General features: G+C 35.3%; 3 protein-coding genes across 3 annotated transcripts; 2 read left to right on the top strand and 1 right to left on the bottom strand.

Moving 5' to 3' along the window:
• The first annotated feature begins 3205 nt into the window (after positions 1-3205).
• Positions 3206-4138, top strand: LOC107135245 (olfactory receptor 5W2-like). The gene has a single exon (XM_015477152.1). The coding sequence runs from the start codon at positions 3206-3208 to the stop codon at positions 4136-4138; it is 933 nt and encodes a 310-aa protein (XP_015332638.1).
• A 4112-nt stretch (positions 4139-8250) lies between these two features.
• Positions 8251-9186, top strand: LOC107135234 (olfactory receptor 5W2-like). The gene has a single exon (XM_015477145.1). It carries the CDS (start codon positions 8254-8256, stop codon positions 9184-9186), a length of 933 nt encoding a protein of 310 aa, XP_015332631.1. The 5' UTR covers positions 8251-8253.
• An 8536-nt stretch (positions 9187-17722) lies between these two features.
• Positions 17723-18664, bottom strand: LOC107159235 (olfactory receptor 1020-like). The gene has a single exon (XM_015505831.1). It carries the CDS (start codon positions 18662-18664, stop codon positions 17723-17725), a length of 942 nt encoding a protein of 313 aa, XP_015361317.1.
• Positions 18665-19882: the final 1218 nt, after the last annotated feature.

The following is a 19882-nucleotide window of genomic DNA, read 5'->3' as shown; positions in this document are numbered from 1 at the left end:
GAATGGTTTTTTGATCCCTGGATATTCAAATATTTCCAAGACAAGGAATTTAATTAAGAAAAAGGAAATTCCCTTTCATTCTCATTTATTCCCCTGAAAGGCTAGAGCTGTGTTCCAGAAATTTCTAGACAAAATTTTATCTCTTCTTGACATTTGCAAACTAAGAATCTGTAAGTCAGAAAGCATTTATTCCAATATGTTATATTCTTTATTCTCAGAAGATGGCTGTGTAACTCTGTTTGTTGTCATAGTAATAACGTAACTGAGATAATTAATGTTAAGGGGGAAAGTTTAACTTTGGCTCATGGTTTGAGGGTTTTTATTCCTTTTTTACTTTGGGGCCTTTAGAGAGGCAATATTTTATGGTGGAAATGAGAATCAGAGGAATCTGATCACATCCTGGCAGCCGGGAAGCTAAAAAGGCAAGAAAGAAGAAGGACTAGGGTCCCAATGTCCACATTAATTGTACTTCCACTTACTGAAAAGCATCCAAATAGATTTCACCTCTTAAAGGATCCAGCACCTACCAACAGCACCATGGGCTGAAGACCAAGTCTTTGCAAATGGGCCTTGGAGGATGCTTATCCCAGCCACCACAAGCACCAATAATGTTGTATATCCACTAACATGACATGTCTATAAAATTCTGAACATGAGTAAGAAACCAGTTAATAGGGCAGTTTTTATACTAATTTTGTACATATAACACTTTCATTTGTTTTACTAAAAATAGAGTATTACACTAAATATGCTTTAAAATATATACATATCATTATATAAATATATACTATATAATTGTACATTAGAGTCAACATCTTTAAACAACACAGAAATATGTTCATACTGAAATGATTGACACATTATAAAATATCACTCAGAACATGGCACAGACCCTGGGATACCCTTTTTTTATGCTGTATTTGATTCTTGGAATTTTGTGATATGGAAGATCTCTGCAAACCAAAGATAATAATATGGAAGTATCCTGTTAAAATGAAAAACACAGATTATACATGAATCTGATAGCTTTTCCTACTGCTTCCCTCTGTACTTTATCTCTGGGGGAAAAAAAAACTCTCTCGGTGTAGAGATGAGAATTGGATGACAATTTTATTGTCTTAGAAATCTGAACATCTGCACAAAAACACTATGACTTTTCATGATAACAATAAAGATAATTTTTTTCAATGATGTATCCTTTTTTTCCTATTATACTGTGGGTATTCTTTTTTTCCTATTATACTGTAATGAGAAATCTATTGAGAATAGGTACTTTAGAGTCCAAATATGATGCTTATAGGAATCCAGAAGTTTACTGATTACTTAAGTATCTAATTTTTGGAATCGGTATAATGAGGTTGTTAAGAGATAGAATAAAAAAACAGTATGTGAAATATTATATATGGAAATGAGTTGAATATTGTGTGAAAACAAGTGGCATTTTGTAAGATATCCACAATGTTGTACATTTAAATTAATAACATTTACCCTCATAAATTCAGTGCTAAATGAAAAGGTACTTACAGAGCACATTTACAGAAAGAAGACTAGATGTACTCTTATGGTGGGAAGAATGTAATGCAAGATTGAGATATTTTTACCTACAAAAGAGTCAAATAAAGTCAAAGGCAAGGATGATAGGCAAGATTAAAGGAGGGGGACCGTTCATTGGTGACTGTACACAATAAATGAGTGTGCATAAAATTTTATACTTCCAGTACCTATTATAAATAATAGTACACAAAAGTTGTTTTGGAAAAAAAAAACTATTAAATCTTAGGGTTTCTTTGAAAACATCATACTAACATGCATTAATTTTTTTAAAAAAGAGATTCATTTTACATATGAACTAAGATAGTAGAAATAAATCTTGAAACATTCATTGCTGTTTTTTATATCTATAGTCTCACATTAAAATGTTTAAAACCTACATTTACTCATTCATTACTCATGCAAACCTTTGTGCTAATAACTGTGCTAATGTAGAGGCACTCACATGGGATGAGATATACAAATATTTGAAAGAGGACCAGTGTGTAGTGGAGTCATGAGTTGAAATGAGGGAGTTGGTATGGAAGTGAGGAGAAATCAGATAATGATTAATGAAAGAAGTAGCCTGTGAATTACCATATCTCTAAATTGTAGTGCAAAAGGCTTTCTCAGAAATAAAGAATCAGGTGGATGAAGAAGGGGACCCAGCAGCCACCAAGTAGGGAATACATTTCAGTTTCAATAGAAGTCTGCTTTCATTAGCCGGTATGGTTATGAGAGCCATGAAACAGACTGGTAAATAAGTCCTGGTCCATTTCTGACATTGATTAATTTTGTGACAAGGGCAAAGAATTAAAAGTTCAGCCTCTGCTGAAGTTGTTTCAGTATTCTCAGGAGAAAATACTCAGAAAAGAATCTAATTAATTATATTTGAATAACACAAAGAAGTGATGGCAGTGGCTTAGGAGATTTAACTCCCAACAGTCACTATGTGGAAATAAAATGTGGTCCACTTATCATTCAGGCACCAGAGATAAGGACAGACAGACTTTCTCATCTTGGGTATGTCTCTGAGTGGCTATGCTTAAGAGTAATTGAAAAACATGACTTGACTCAGCAATGAAGAATCAAGTCCTGACAGGTGTGTAAGTGACTGTTTTCATACCTTCATACTCAAGTAAGTAAACCCCTCAGTATAATAACCAATGGTGTTTTCCTGATAGACCTGTGTGTTTTCAAGTGTTTGACTAACTTCATTTGTCAATAGAATAGGCCTGTAGAACTTTTAATTATGCATATTTTAGAAATCCACTCCTTTATAAAATCTTTCTGCAAGGGGTGTGGTACATGTAAATTTAAGTTTATTCTACTTTTATTCAAATATTAATGGAGGCAACACATTACAGATGCCAGCGTATGCCAATGGCCCATCCCTATTTTATTTAAGTCTAAAGTCATATAGTCAGGAACTGCTTATAAATTTGGAAGCAAAGTTAATAAAGTTCTTACATTAGACACTTCGACGTTCATTTTAAATATGTTAATGTTTCTTATCAGTGACCCTATGGACTATTTTTTGAGGTTAAAGAAAGAGATTACAGGAAGAAATCATGTTCTGCCTCTAAATAACATTTTGCAAGTATGCATAAAAATGATTCCTAATTTATCATTTACATATTGATGTCTACAGCAGATTATTACAAGAACCAGAAGAATGGAAAGTGGAAATTGTTCAACATTAAGTCAATTCTTTCTCTTGGGAATCACCAATAACACTCAAACAAAAGTGGTTCTATTTCCTGCATTTCTAGTAGTTTATCTCATTATTCTCCTTGCAAATCTTGGAACGATCATTTTAATTAGAGTGGATTCCCAGCTTCACACTCCAATGTACATTTTCCTGAGCCACCTCTCATTCTCTGACCTCTGCTATTCCACAGCAGTTGGACCCAAGATGCTGGTGGACCTTTTAGCCGAGAAGAAATCAATTCCCTTTCTTGGCTGTGCTCTGCAGTTCTTCATCTTTTGTACCTTTACAGACGCTGAGTGCATGCTGCTTGCAGTGATGGCCTTTGACAGGTACAAAGCCATCAGCAGGCCCTTGAGCTATGCACTAGACATGTCCAGCAGGGTGCGCTCCCAACTGCTAGCTGCAGTTTACCTTGTGGGACTGGCAGATGCTTTGATACACACAACACTAACATTCCGCTTATGTTTCTGTGGGTCTAAGGAGATTAATCATTTCTTCTGTGATGTCCCTCCTCTCCTGTTACTGTCTTGCTCTGACACACAGGTCAATGAGTTAGTGATATTCACCATCTTTGGTTTCATTGAACTGAGTACCATTTCTGGAGTCCTGGTCTCTTATGGCTACATCATCTCATCTGTCTTAAAGATCCGCTCTGCTGAGGGGAGGCTTAAGGCTTTCTCCACCTGTGCCTCCCACTTAACTGTAGTTGTAATTTTTCAGGGCACTATGCTCTTCATGTATTTCCGACCAAGTTCTGCCTACTCTCTGGATCAAGATAAAATGAGCTCACTGTTCTATACCCTTGTGATTCCCATGTTGAATCCTCTGATTTATAGCCTGCGGAACAAAGATGTGAAAGTGAGCATAAAAAAGCTGAAAAATAAAATTTTATTTTAATAAATTCCTTACAAATACATATTATACAGAATTTTATAATTGAACAATTTATTCAAGTTCTTTTTTTGTCCTTGCTTGTTTTCCTCTGAGTTGTTGTTTGAGCATAAAAGGAGAAATAAATTTGGTATTATACTGAATGATAGGGTTATTATAGTCAGTAATAATGCATGTGCATTTCAAAATAAGCAGAATAAAAGATTTTGACTATTTTACAATAAATAAATCATGGGTCTTTGAGATAATACATATGATAATCACCTCTTTGAGATAATGAATGATAGTCACCTTCCTTTTATTACTATGTAATGTATATATGATCCTTTTTTAATTGATGCTTTTTTTGTAAAAACTTTTAAGAATAAATAATAAATAAATGTGTTATTTCTAAGTAGTCACAGGGTGGGCTGCTATTATTATAATATTTGTAAAACTGGGATACTGTAAGAGCAATATTCCATATCTAAGAGTCAAAATTTATTTCACTATGTTCAATCTATTGATAAAAATTCCCATGATCCCAGACCAGTATATAAAGTTTATAAAAGTGTAAGTGTTAATGCTTCTTTTCATCTTCACGTTTTCTGATCTATATAATAGTATGTACTAAATAACAGATAAATCCACACTCATTTCCAGTTACCCAAGAAAATAATTTTAGGCATATGTCTACGTCTATGCATTTGAGAATAAAGATCTTTTGACAGGACTTAGGACTACAAAGGTTATAGTCTGAATAACTAAAAAAAAATTCTGTATGGTACTGATTGTAAAGTTTAATACTAACTTTATAAAGACCATTATCTATCAATGAAAGAAAAGGTTTCACTGGACTTATGTGTTTTCAAAGTTTCATTTTTCATTTTTTATCTGAGACTTGATGTCACACCATACCCGAACAATTTGTCAATTTTATGTCATTTAACAATAAAATGAAATGAAGAAAATTTGTTAATGAAGGACATCAATAAAGTCAACCCTGTAATGAAATTCTCAACTCGATCTTATCCATTCAGTTTTTCTTCCTTTATGCCCTTTTTCAGTTCTGATTAAGTGGGTACATTTGTGATTCCCAAATAGTACTTTCCTAAAGATATTATTTGTAGGGATTCTGTCTTTGGAAATGTACAGGTAAGCGTTCCTCTGGTGAGAAAACTCCCGGGGAGGGAACAGGCACCATGTTTCCCACCCTTAGAATGTCCTGTAATCTCTCTTAGGATCTAATAATATAGCTAACATATGAGCTATGTCTAGCTGGTATGGCAATGCCCTGAGATACCTCTGTTTTCGAGCCTCATCAAGCGTTGACCTTGATTACAGGCACATAACTCCTAGGAATAGAAAAACTTGTTTGCTAGATAACTACAATGTTTCATCAAGCTCTGGTGCTCCTAGAGCTGCCCACCTAACAGTAACTTTAGATAATAGACTTTCTTGAGAACTGCCACAAACTCCTGACATTGTACATTGTAACTATGAAATATAACTTCAAAATAAGTAACATTACTGATACTCTAAACAATAATGTGGTTATGGTACTAATGATCTAATGTAACCTATTGATATAAATAAAGGTAGCCTCTTGGACAAAAAGCTACTTTGCCAATTTCCCTGCCTCTGCACCTTGTCTGTGTCTCCTCTTTATTATTATTTCTTATAATTATTCTTTCCATTGCTGTTTATTAAATCTTCAACTCCAATGAGAGATTGTGAGCATTCTTTGCTGAAGGACAGCATGGCTTATGATTTTGATTCTTTCACAGCATTGTGACTGAGACACAGAATGGAAAAACAAGCAGATGAATTCATGGAGTAACATTTGAGTGTTCATTAGATATAAAATTATAGTGAATTGAGGATATGCAATATATTTTGAATAAATATTTTAAGCTTTAAAAACAAATAAAGTGGTCATATATTATAAGTTAGTGATTAAACAAAAATGTGAAAATTCAATAGAGAGCATTCTTCTAAGTACTTAGAAGATAGTTCAGCTACTGCATCTGGCTGTGCTCAAGTTTATGATGTCCAAACACTAAGAGAATCTGGTTGAGAAACTATGAACATGGCAATAAGTTAGAAGGATTGTTCAACTCTATGAAATTTTTAATTATCAATTAAAATTGTACAAGATTAAAGGCATAAAGATTGTACCTTTTCTAGCTGTCATTATAAAATATCCCAGGTGAGAACTCTAAAAGTATAAGTAAAGCACAGGAGGCACCTATTCTTTTCAAAGTGGCATAAGTGGTACCCTAAGACAGGTTGTATCAATGTGTAGTAAAGGAAACAAGCACATGGATAAGAACTGGGGGAATGTGGCTTTCCAAAACAGGTCTAAAGGTTTGTGTCTGTGCCACATATTCTCAAATTACCCATATACTTTGTTTATCTTTCTTATGAACAGTACCATGAGGCTAATAGTTTCATTGATTCTGCCTCAGCTGGACAAGGATAATACAGATTGCATTTTACGATGTAAAATATGCACATATTCTATTTCTTCTACAGGAAGAACTAATTTGCAGTTTTCATTCTTACAGACAATATTCAGTGACTTCTGATTTCAGTTCAACATTTACTAAAGATGTTCATGTATTCTCAGGGGACAACACAGAACCAGAAATGTAATTACATGTTTGCATGATTTCAAAACCTGAGGGAAGTAGCTTCAGAGAGTTTAAGTCCTAAATGCTGCCTGTTAAAATACAATGGTATCTGCTCAGTGCTTGGTTACCAATGAATGGCTCATCTCAGGTAAGCTCCTGAGTTTCTAGATTTAAAACTGCAAGATTAAAAAAGATATATATCACTTTAGAAAACAATTGGGAATTTTGTAAATGAATCAAGTTATACCTTCTAATGTAGTTTTATGAATTCTAAAAGTCTAATGATCAAAAACTGGAAAACTTCAGAACTGGAAAACTCTAAGTGAACATGATAGTATTCACAAAATAACATTATTTTATTTATATTTAGGATGATGACCAAGCCTTTACTTATTTTATCATTGACTAGGGATATATAAGAATGTAAGGTTTTTTTTTAAATTTGTAGGATGATTTAACTGATTGTAGAAGCACCATAGTAATAAGAAAGCATACAAATAAAAATATACACATATGCATTCTCACCTTATCTTAGTAAAATTAAGAATCATACACACATGCACAAAGATTAAATATTAATAAATATACACACACTTAAAAAAAGGAAATTTATATATGAATGGACGATTAATTGGCCCTCATTCTGTTTTCACTTTCTAAATAAATATGTACTTCTAAAAATATATATTGTATATGTATTATATGATATAATAAAAGATTATGTGTTAAATTATGAGAGGTTTATAATTTCTGTCTGACCATTATTATTTCAATGTTCAGGAAAACTAACCCTCTCTGTTAAGAAGATATTTACAAATAGCCAGTGAGCCTTATGTCAAACCGATATATTTTTTGGAAAGAAAAAAAGAGAACACTTATATTGTGTGTCATCAAATATAAAAGATCACATAGACCAAACATAGTACTCATTGTTTCTACAACTCACACAGCGGTCTTTAAAACCAATCACAAGTATTGATATTGAAAAAAATGCATTTTATTTTTTACATCTAGATGGATGTTTTCAAACATATCAAATACTTAATCCTTTATATCACTGTCTAAGAAATCTAAGACTTTGTTTATTAAATATTATTTTAAAGACTTACTGAAAGTTCCAGAGATATAAATGTGTAGAAAGTCATGTACCTCATGAATTACACAATTTCTCTTCAACTATCTATTCATGTCTTTTGTCAAAAGCACACAATAGGGGTTGGGGCTGTGGCTCAGTGGTAGAGTGCTTGCCTAGCATTTGTGAGGCACTGAGTATTATTCTCAGCACTGCATACAAATAAATGAATAAAATAAAGATTCATCAAAAATCAAAAATTTAAAAAAATTAAAAAAAGAATACAATGTATTTTTGTAGAGGAGAACACATGACTTGATTTTTTAGGATAAAAAATACTATTATAAAATATGTTCTGTCCTATTATATTCTGGAAGAAAAAATGAATCAAATATATATTTATTATGTTTTGAGCATTTAGACAAGAGAGGAGAAGAATGGACAGGAAAAATTGTTCATCCTTGAATGAATTCATTTTCTTGGGAATTACTAGTAATGCTGAACTCAAAGTGGCCCTTTTCATAATCTTTCTCCTGATTTACCTCATTAATCTTCTGGCAAACCTTGGGATAATCTTCTTAATCAGAGTGGATCCCCACCTTCACACACCAATGTACTTTTTCCTCAGCCACCTCTCTTTCTGTGACCTCTGCTATTCCACAGCAGTTGGACCCAAGATGCTGGTGGACATATTTGCCAAGAACAAATCAATTCTGTTCTTTGCATGTGCTCTGCAGTTCTTTATCTTCTGTATCTTTGCTGATTCTGAGTGTCTGCTGCTGGCAGTGATGGCCTTTGATAGGTACAAAGCCATCAGCAACCCCTTGCGCTATGCACTAGACATGTCCACTAAGGTGTGTTCACTGCTCATGGATGGAGTTTACCTAATAGGACTGACAGATGCTTTGATACACACGACATTAACATTCCGCTTATGTTTCTGTGGGTCTAATGAGATTAATCATTTCTTCTGTGATTTACCTCCACTTTTCCTCCTTTCCTGTTCTGACATACAGGTCAATGAGCTGGTACTGTTCACCATTTTTGGATTCATTGAACTGAGTACCATTTCTGGAGTCCTGGTCTCTTATTGCTACATCATCTCATCGGTCTTAAAGATCCGCTCTGTTGAGGGGAGGCTGAAGGCTTTCTCCACCTGTGCCTCCCACTTAACTGTAGTTATAATTTTCCAGGGCACTTTGCTCTTCATGAATTTCCGACCGAGTTCTGCCTACTCTCTAGATGAAGACAAAATGACCTCACTGTTCTACACCCTTGTGACTCCCATGCTGAATCCTCTGATTTATAGCCTACGGAACAAAGATGTGAAAGTGAGCATGAAAAAACTGAAAAATAAAGTTTTATTCTAATTAATATCCTACAAATATATATATATATATATATATATATATATATATATATATATATATTATAAAATAAATTCATAATCATGTTGTTCTCTTCAAAACACATATTATAATATTAAATTGTCGCTAATATCTTAACATAATTTTGATTTTATTGAATTTTCACATGCCAAATGTTTTAGATGATTCAACATGTTATACTTCACTATTTGTCTTCAATTTAAATGTGATACTCTTTAGTTTTGGAAAACTCTTCATTTTGTATCTCAGTGTAGTAAAGTGTCATTCATTTTGTGTAGATTTATTCATTAATTATCTTAAGAGTTCTTGGTTTTTTAGTGTGAGCCTTTTGTTTTAGTGTGTGCCTTGATTTTCCTAGCAAAATAATTTCAATGTAAATAAGCTATATTTTGTATGGGAAATTAGAAACAGTAATTAATTTAACTTACAAGTAATTCACATTGAACTGTAGCACACCATGAAGTCAAAAAGCTAGGTATTCTATTTAAAAGCAAGTTTCTAAATATAGACTTCAGTGAAGAAATGATTTCTTGTAATGGAGGTCTTTAGTTTTAAATTAAAGCAATGAGTAGAGATACAGTGGAAGTTGGTTGGGAGAATAAAGAATTCCAGATAGAGATGGGAATTAGAGACTCAGAAATGGGCAAGAAAATGTCTGTAGATAAAATAAAGTGCAAATGTAGGGCATATGGAGCCAAGTGCTTTTGATTAGCATTCCAGTAATGATAAGTGAAGTTGAAATTTTCTAATATGCTTGGTAATTTGTATGTCTTCTTTAAATAAATATCTATTCAATCTTCTCTAAAACTTTTTATTCAAGTTCTTTTTTGTTTTCATTTTTTTTTTCCTACTGAGTTGATTGAGTACCAAGGGAAAAATAAATTTGGTATTCTACTGAGCATAGTATTAATGCCAGCTATTACTATGGAGCCCAATTGGCAACGCCTTCTCTTATCTTTGGAAAGTAGATGTCTCTTTGAATCTCCCTCCCCCAAAGTCAGAGAACTTGGTAAAACATTTGGTCTTCCTTATCACAGTCTGCATTTGCAAACACACTTCCCGCTTGAAAAATTTTACAAATTATTATACATCTTTACAATACTACATAGTCCATAAATGTTGTGAAAAGCTAATAAAGGGGCATTCAGCTGATCTCTTTCAGGCCCATGTACAAGTAAGGGAGAGCAACAGGAAATAGGAAGCTTAACTATGTTAAACTTTTTTTACAGAGATTATTATTTATTTATTTGCTGATGGTCCTAAGATCAATTATAGTGTGAATTTCTGGAAAAGCTTAATTAAGATTTTCTGTGGAGGACCGGGTACCAGTGCAAATTAAGAATACAACGAAATGAAAAAGAAATTGTAAATGAAGGACATAAGTGAAGTCAACCTTGTAATGAAATTCTCAACTCTGTCACTTCCACTCAGCTTGTCTTGCTTTCTTCCCTTTATCAGTTCTGAAGTGGGCACCTTTGTGATTTACAAATAATACTCACCTGAAGGCATTATTGTTTCTTTTGTTCAGTTTAATAAATCTTCAACTTCAATGAGAAACTGTGGCATTCTTTGCGGAAGAAAGCATGTCTTATGTTTTTGATTCTTTCACAACATTGGACTGAGAAACAAAATGGAAAAAAAAAAAAAAACAGTAAATAACAAAAATCAATCCATAGAGTAACGTGTGTGTGTGTGTGTGTGTGTGTGTGTGTGTGTGTGTTGCTGGGGATTGAACCCAGGGCCTTATGCATGTGAGGCAAACACTCTACCAACTGAGCTATATCCCCAGTCCCTCCATAGAATAACATTTGAGTGCTCATTAGATATAAAATTATAGTGAATTGAGGAAATGCAATGTATTTGGAATGTTTTACAGCTTCCAAAAACATTTTAAAAGTTTGTATATTCTAAATGAATAAACAAAAGTGTGCAAATTAAGTGAGAACATTCCTCCAAGTAATTATAAGACAACTCAGCTGCTGCATCTGGCTCTGCTCAAGTTTATGATGTCCAAACATCATAATCCTGTTGAGAAAATGCAAACATGGTCATCTGTTAGAAGGATTGTACAACTCTATGAAATTCTGAATTATCCATTAAAACAGTACAAGTTTAAAGAATTAAAAAATTGTAGCCTTTGTAGCTGTCATTATAAATGTCCTGTAAGAGAATTCTCAAAAAAAATAAGTAAAGCACAGAAGGCAACTATGCTTTTCAAAGTGGCATTAGTGGGACCCTATGACAGGTTGTATAAAAGTATAGTGATGGAAAAAACACACAGAAAGAATGTAGGCAGTGTTGCTTTCCAAAAACAGGCTTAAGGGTTTCTGCTTGTGCCATATATTCTCAGTTTACCCATAGTCTCTTATTCATCTTTCTTATGAGCAGCAGCACTGAGAAAACTCTGCTTGAAACACTGTGACAGTTCAAATAAATTAGAAGATTCATGAACTGAAGTGCATAAACACATTTCATTTTCCTCTGTATGACATTCTGCAGTTAGATCATGGAAGGATTGATTTGATCTTCCTTTGATCATTTGTAGAAAGCATGAAATAAACAGAAGGAAAGTCTAACTGCAACAAGTGTGCATCTTATGCTCAAAGATACATGTCTAAAGGTATATGAAAACCAGTTCATAAGTTACAGTTTTCATCTCCTTGAATTTGTTAAAGTAATATTTTAAAAAATCACTTACTCTGAATATTTCTTAGAATATGCATGAATCCAGTAAGAATTTAGGCACATAGCCTTGAGTGATTGATAAATCTTGGGATTCTACGCTAAAGGGGGAACCTGTATTAACGGTCCTTAATTCATTCTGGCCTGTCCACTTCAATCCCCATCAGTCCCTTCACTGTCCATCCCTCCACATCACATCTTCCTCATGGATCAACAGTGACTAATGGAAAATTGTATTGTCACATATGATATTGCCAATAACTGTGTCACTGGAGTTCAAACTACAGGAATGTTTCTCTATCTTCCTTTATTTCCTTCAGCCTTAACACAAAAATACCTGAACATAACAATAGCACCTAATGGTAGGTTTGATGTCTGTATAACCTAGTGAAAGCACAGATATGTACTGGGGATTGGCTGTATAACCGCATTTGTTAGAAGATAGCAGTAATCATGATCAGTAACCGAGGAAATGAGAAGTCACCTGTTAAAGACAGGAGCTTTTAACTCCTGGAACATCTCTCTCTCTAGAAGCATGCTAGGGAATAAACACCTAAAGAAACTCTAAGTCGGTGATATGTAGGACATTGTCACTCTTCCTCATTTGATGTAAGTCCTCCTCTGTAAAAGAGCTTAAATTAAATTATCTGTAAGGTTCTTTCCGGTTGGCATTTTCTCCATTATTATACCTATAATTCTACTATCAAGTATTCCTGTTCCCATTATTGGAGATATTGAAGACACAAATAAATTAAACAAAAGAACTGTGTTGTGTCTCTGAACTGATTTGGTCTGAAATGGCATTGGCAGTGGTGTCAGCTAGACCACTTGTGTTGTGAAAGACCTCATACTTTTAAACATAACGTCTAACTGGACTGCCATTCTGCATTTGGACTGTAATAGACACAGCAAAGAACTGGTTATAAAACTATGAGTATTCAATTCAGTAAAAGTTAAAACCTTGGTACAGTAAAATGACCTAAAGAAAGACTAAAGTAAAAATTGTTAATATTATTAAGTTTATCTATATATACTAGAGTGGATATGTAACAACTTCAGATCTTACATACTGGAAGTAGGAGTCAGAATTGGGTTTTCACTGGAAGACTATTTGGCAATCTCTTCTATAGCTGGACATATACATACCTATGTCCCCAAAGTTCTATTCCTCTGAGAAACTGATGTGACTCCATTTTTGAAAAATCAGATTTTACCTCAAGGCCTGTCCAAAGGGAGGGGTGTGACCCTTGTCTTTGGAAAAACCCACATAGCCACCCTGCGAAGTTGTTTGTCTGTAAATAACAGCAGAGATCTTCTGGCACCAGGTGTCTCAGACTCAGTTATGCTAGTTCCTGGAAAGAGCATGAAGACCCATAGCAACCCCCTAGCAACCATCAATCAGCATGAGACAAGGAAAATACCTGAAATGCCAGGTGACCTTCCCAGTAGTTTCATGATTGATAACATGATTAGGAAACCCTGCAGTTTAGCATATACACTTTTGCAACCCCTCATGGCCTAAACCAATCAGTTCAAATGTATCCACCTCTTGAACTAACCAATCAGCCCTACCCAACTTGTTCCCACCAGTCAATGTGCTAATCAATGTTAAGAGTTGTTTGATTTTCCCATGATATGAAATGATGTTGTGACACATAGAGTATCCCCCCAAACCTATAAAATCTCACTGAACAAAGGAGATGATTCAGTCCTCAGTACCGCTGCACTGGAAACAGTTGTGAGTCCAGGCTTGCTTGCAATAAAGACTCTTATGTGATTGCATTGGATTCGGTTCCTGGAGGTCTACTGGGGTCCCCAGAATCTGGCATTACACCTTATTTTGTAAAAATTGAACTTAATGGAGAAATGTATACTTGTGTTTGTGTGTGTATATATACATATATATAGAGATATACCCAAAATTTAGGCAGAATGGTCAGTCTTATTATTTGCACTTTGAAAAATAACAGGTTGTCTCTGTTTATTAGGATGCTGCATATTAATGAAAATGTACCATCACTACACATAACCAAATGTATGGAGGAATCTAGTAGGAAAGTTAAAGAACACAGACATAAGAAACACAATGTGAATGATTCCACTTCAATATCAAATTTTTAATCACGTAAAATTAACCATCAATTTTTGTACCAGCTTAAGTCAGGGCCCTGTTGTGATGGCAAAAGGTGTGACTTATGCAGTCCAGGGGGAGAAACAGAGAATGTCCATTTGCTTCTGTCTCTGCCAATGCTTTATTTACTTAAATCACTCAATACAATTTCACCCTATAGGTTCTTCTTATGTATATATTTTTTTCAGTTGTTGATAGACTTTTATTTATTTATTTATTTGTAGTGCTGAGAACTGAACACAGTGCCTCACACATGCCAGTCAAGTGCACTGCCACTGAGTCACAGCCCCAGCCCTCTACAGGCTCTTAATCAAGAAAACAGCAATCCTTAATGCTAGGCACTGCAATAGACATAATAGATTCACAGGAAACAGTTCTAGATTAATACTAAGCGCTGTAAAACACACTTAACCATGACAGGCTAATAACAGACATTCCCTCTGCATGCTACGTTCAAAAGTCTTAAGCCTTAGGCTTTATGCCCAGCAGATGCAAACTCACTCAGATCTTGGTGACCAGGTCTGGAACCAAGGCAGGCTTTTCCTGGCATGGAGTGGATGACCGGTTGAGGAGAGGGTCCTAGGGAGGAGTTGAGGCTCTCACCAAGGTCCAGAGGAGGCAGTAGAGTTTGAGAGCAGTGAAGATAACACAGAGGCTCAGGGAACAATGAAACCTGCAGTTTCACCAGGCACACCCACATAGCCCTCCAGTGTGGCCTCAAACAAGTTATTTCCCCTCACCCTGATAAAGAGAGTGAAGCCTCTGGCAGCCTGTCCTAGTCTGATAAGAGGGAAAGGCAAGAAGATAAGGGTGGAGACCACCAGACCAGATGTTTCTGACCCCAGGGTAAATGATGTCACTGAGAATTCCAGTGGTAGCTGAGAAGGGTTGAAAGGGGGGTCAAAAAACCTCAAAATTTAGTATAAATGATAGAGAAAATCAGCCAGCAGAACCAAGGATGCACTAGAGCTGGAAAGCCTGATGAGAAGCTGACATTTCATCACTTGTCATTGTTCCCTGAGCCTCTGTGTGATCCTCACCACTCTCAAACTCTACTGCCTCCTCTGGACCTTGGTGAGAGCCTCAAGTCCTCCCTAGGACCCTCTCCTCAACCGGTCATCCACTCCATGACAGGAAGAGCCTGCTTTGGTTCAGGACCTGATCACTGTGGTATGAGTGTGCATCTGCTGGACTTAAAGCCTAAGGCTTAAGACTTTTTGAACTTAGCACACAGAGGAAATGTCTGTCATCAGCCTATCATGATTAAGTGTGTTTTGCAGTGCTTAGAATTAATCTAGAATTGTTTGCTGTGAATTGATTATGTCAATTGCAGTGCCTAGCATTAAGGATTGTTGTTTTCTTGATTAAGAATCTACAGAGTGAAATCTTATTGAGTAATTTGAGTGAATAAAGCATTGAAAGGGGAAGAAGCACGTGGACTGCGTATGTCATAATTTTACCCCCTCGTGACATCTCCTGACCTTGAATAAAATATTTTTTAAAAGGCTGTTTTTTTTTTTCAAAACACAAATTCCTTTGAGAAGTATGTATTGATGGGGAGTAGGGTTTGTGCCACATAGCCTGCAGGGATGACTCTGTTTATGAAGTTGGTGTTTGGATCCTGAATGAGCAGAGTATAGCCTGAGGAAATGAGGCATCCCTGGAGACAAGGGAACTTGTGAGAGGGAAAAAGAGGAGTGCTACTAGAAGGTTCCCAAGGATATTTCCACCTCCTCCAAATGTGCACCTGAGAATGAATAAAGCTCCATTAGGTACTTGAGTGAACCTCTGGGAAAGTTATTGGTGATTACTTAGAACAGAGCTCTGCCTCTATAATATCTCTCACAAAAGTATATTTGGTATTTTAGTATCAAAGTCATCAAACAAAAATGAAAATGAAACAGCTAGAGATATTAAAATTTGTCAATAATAATATTTTAACAACAGGAAAGGTGGTGCATGCTTATAAAATACCCTAAGTGTGTTGTGGGGGATATGCTGGGAAGTGGTAATGACCAAATTATGTGATTATATTGTGTACACTAGGATTACAGGTAAAGGCCTGTTCACCTAGCTAGTCAAAATCCAGTTGCAGATGGCAGGCTCAGGTCATGTTTATGTATCTCTGCCCAATGACTCTAGGATTTAGTACTCCTGACTCTGCCTTCCTTCCTGGTTAGAGCTTAGCAGAGGCTTTTCCATGACTCCCCCTGCCAATCATATCATCACCTGCTTCAGCCATTTGCCCTGAAATACAGTACTAACTTCAATCCCAGACCCCACATTCTCAAAAACTGAATTCATTAATTCATTTCAGAGCATTTTATTTTATATTACTCTGTGGGACCCATCCCAAGGGCCGTGACTAGAATGGCAGGTAAAAAGAATCAATATCTATCTGTTGTGATGAATCCATGCATTTCAGAGAACATTTTCTATTGATTTTTCAGCTTGAAAAACTTAGTTCTGTTCAATCTCAGGATACCATTTCTGTCTTCACTATTGAAAATCCATATGGGCCAGAGCCCTATTTCAGTACTGGTGTGGAAGGACAAATTACTTTTTATGCATACCTTTCCCATTCTAAGAAAGAGCACAGTGGTATAGATTTAGGGCCCAGAATATATTTTTCACTGTCAGAAGACTTCCCTCATTAGTTTATCCTCTCTCTCACTATTCAACTTCAACTTTGGCTTTCATTTTTTTCCTCTTCTTTTCTTTTTATTTTATAGGCATGCTTCATGTGTCATGATATGGTAGTAAGTTAGCCCATCATCCCAACATTCATAGGTAACAGTTCCTGTTGCTGGCTCTCAGTGCATTGCAATAGTTTGTAATGGCCACCACTTGTATATACTGTATCACTCTGGAGAATGCATCCAAAATACTGCACTAAAAATAACAAGTATCTGAAGACTGGAGGAATGTGACCTAAACTAAAAACAATCAATGGTCAACTTACATTAACATGTTAAAATTCTCCCAACAGGAACACTAGAGAATATACTATGATAATGAGGCAAGAGATTAAATAATGAATAAGATTTAATTAATGAATCTGAAATATGATTAGAATATAGACAGCTACAAGATAAGAAAATAGACAAACAAAATGATGATCTTGAAAGAATCACACCAAGGATTCCTGTGGACAATGTATACAAGTTTAGTTTTTATCTGAAATTGAAAGGGCATTACGAAAACAAATAGGTGTGAATTGAAATTTAATAATATATTTTAGAATAGGTAGGATTTAGACAGGTGAACTCTTTGAACAGATGAGCACATTTTTTCCATAGGAATCAAGATTAATGATAAATAATCTTCCTGAATTGAATTTGTTTTCTTTCACACACATACACACAAACACAAAAACAGGATGATGAAATACCATTGATTTATCCACTTTTTAAAGAAATTGTGGGGAAAAAGGGTTTAGAGAAAGAGGTGAAAATGTATAACAGGATACTTAGAAATTGATGAGTAAATATTCCCTTAGATTGATGTTTAATATTTCAGCTTTAAAACAATAGAAGTTATATTAATAATGTAAGAGATCCCAGCTCCAAGGTTAACCTTCAACCTTATTCTGTGTTTGAGATTTCATTATTCACAGATCTGAGGAATATCCATGTTAAGTTGACATTTCCAACAGTTAGAACCAAAGATCAAGAAACAGACCTTATTAAAGTTGTCTGGTGATTTTCATGTCATCTTAAGAAGCCATTTTTGGAGAATCATTTTTCTAAAGGCATTTTTGACATCTTTGTTCCTTAGACTGTAAATTAGGGGGTTCAACATAGGGATAATCAATGTATAGAACACAGAGGTCACCTTGTCAATATCCAGGGAATGATCTGTGGTTTGGCACAAATAAATGAAGATCAGGGTGCCATGGTAGATAGTGACCACTACCAGGTGGGAAGCGCAGGTGGAGAAGCCTTTCCTTCTGGCCTCAGCTGAACCTGTTCTAAGGATGGCTGCCAAAATGCAGACATAGGAGAGGAGAACTGTTATAAGACAGATACCTTCCACCAAGCTAGCAAAGACCACCAGAATGATGTCATGCACATGAGTGTCAGTGCAGGACAGAGAGAAGAGCGGGGAGATATCACAGAAGAAATGGTTAATTTCTTTGGAGCAGAATGACAGATGGAAAGTATTGGTGGTGTGAATAATTGAGCTCAACGTTCCCCCCACAAATGCTCCAAGTGCAAGCTGACAACATGCCCTCTTTGACATAATAACAGTATAAAGGAGTGGGTTACAGATTGTAATGTACCTGTCATAAGCCATGGCGGCCAAGAGGAAGGATTCTGTGTCAACCAAAGAGCAGAAAAAATATAACTGTGCAGCACAACCATTGTAAGAAATGGTCTTCTCATCAGAAATCAAGTCCATAAGTAACTTAGGGGCAATGACAGAGGAGTAGCAGGAATCTATGAGGGACAGAATGCCTATGAAAAAGTACATTGGGTTGTGCAAGTGGAAACTGGTAGTGATTAGTAAAATCATCCCAAGATTCCGCATCAGGGTAACAGAGTAGATGGGAAAGAACACAGCAAAAAGAAGACTCTGAAGTTCTGGATGGTCACTGAATCCCAGGAGAAGAAAGTCTGCCTTCACAGTATCATTCTCCAACCTCATTATCTGGGGTGCATCTGGCTTTCTGGAGTCCTGACAGAGTAAAGATAGAAGTGTTAATAACACTGTCAAAGGAAAATATTTTTTTTAAAAAAAGGAAAAAAAGTCAAAATAATTGCAATAATGATTGCTAATCCACTTGAGTATACCGATAGCAACCAGGTATGTCCACAATCAGTTCATTACATACATTTAAAATTAATTTGATTTATGTCATTTTAAGGTATCATTTAAAGGTATTGTTTCCCACATTAAATAAGGCCATCATCAAACCAGTTGCAGGGCTCTACACTTGGACTTTAGCTTTAATTTTCCTTCTTTTTTTTTTTCTTCTATCATCAGTGTGGAGTGATTATGGCTAAGCACCTGATGTGGGCAAAGTGAGTAAATTATTTCCCTTTTGTGTTGTCTTGTTTATTTCTATAACAGATAAAAGCGCTGCTGTTCTTAGTGCAGTCATGTGGGTGAAGCAGTAGGTCTGTATTTCTCACTTTGAGATGTGGCTTCCACCTTGGAGGAACCAAGGACCTCCTCCTTCATGTCTGAACTCCACTGATAACACAGAAAGAGCAATGATTCTGTATAGTTACTTCCATATTGACTGCTCCTCAGTAGTTGCAAGATCTTGGTGGCACAACTATGTACCAAGTTCAGTTTCTTCATCTGCAATATGAGAAAGACAGCACCTTTCACCAAATGCACATGCTGAACTAATTGGCTTCCACATCTTCAGTATAGTCCCCCTCTTATTCTTTCCCTGTTATCAAGTGTCACTATAACAATTCTGGGTGAATCCAGACATCTAATTTTTGTTCAAGTCTGGAATCTAAATATGGAACAATGATTTGTCATACTTACAAATTTACTCTGTTTAATTCAGGAAGTTATAGTAAATGAAAAACAGGAAGGTTTTGATTACCTTTTCAGGGAATAACTGTATAAGTTTTGAAATAATCTTACCTACTTTCTCTCTAAATTGCTTCTGCTTTTTATTGCTCTAATCTATAACTCTCTAAGTTGTGTATCAATATTTGCGTTAAAATTATCCTTGTCTGTGTGTATTTTGTCCAGCATAGAGAAAACTGACTTTTCTCTCTTCCATGGAAAAGCCCAGATTTTTATGTATGTATAATTTATTTCAGAATACCTGATCTTTCAAATTAGTTTTTTAAAATTCTCTTTTGTGCCAATTATAGAAGTTTAATGAATAAGACAAGAAAG

Source organism: Marmota marmota, unplaced genomic scaffold (genome assembly GCF_001458135.2).
Source record: "Marmota marmota marmota unplaced genomic scaffold, marMar, whole genome shotgun sequence".
Taxonomy (NCBI): domain Eukaryota; kingdom Metazoa; phylum Chordata; class Mammalia; order Rodentia; family Sciuridae; genus Marmota; species Marmota marmota.
The sequence above is the reverse complement of the archived record's forward strand: the minus strand, read 5'-3'. Positions and strand labels throughout refer to the sequence as shown.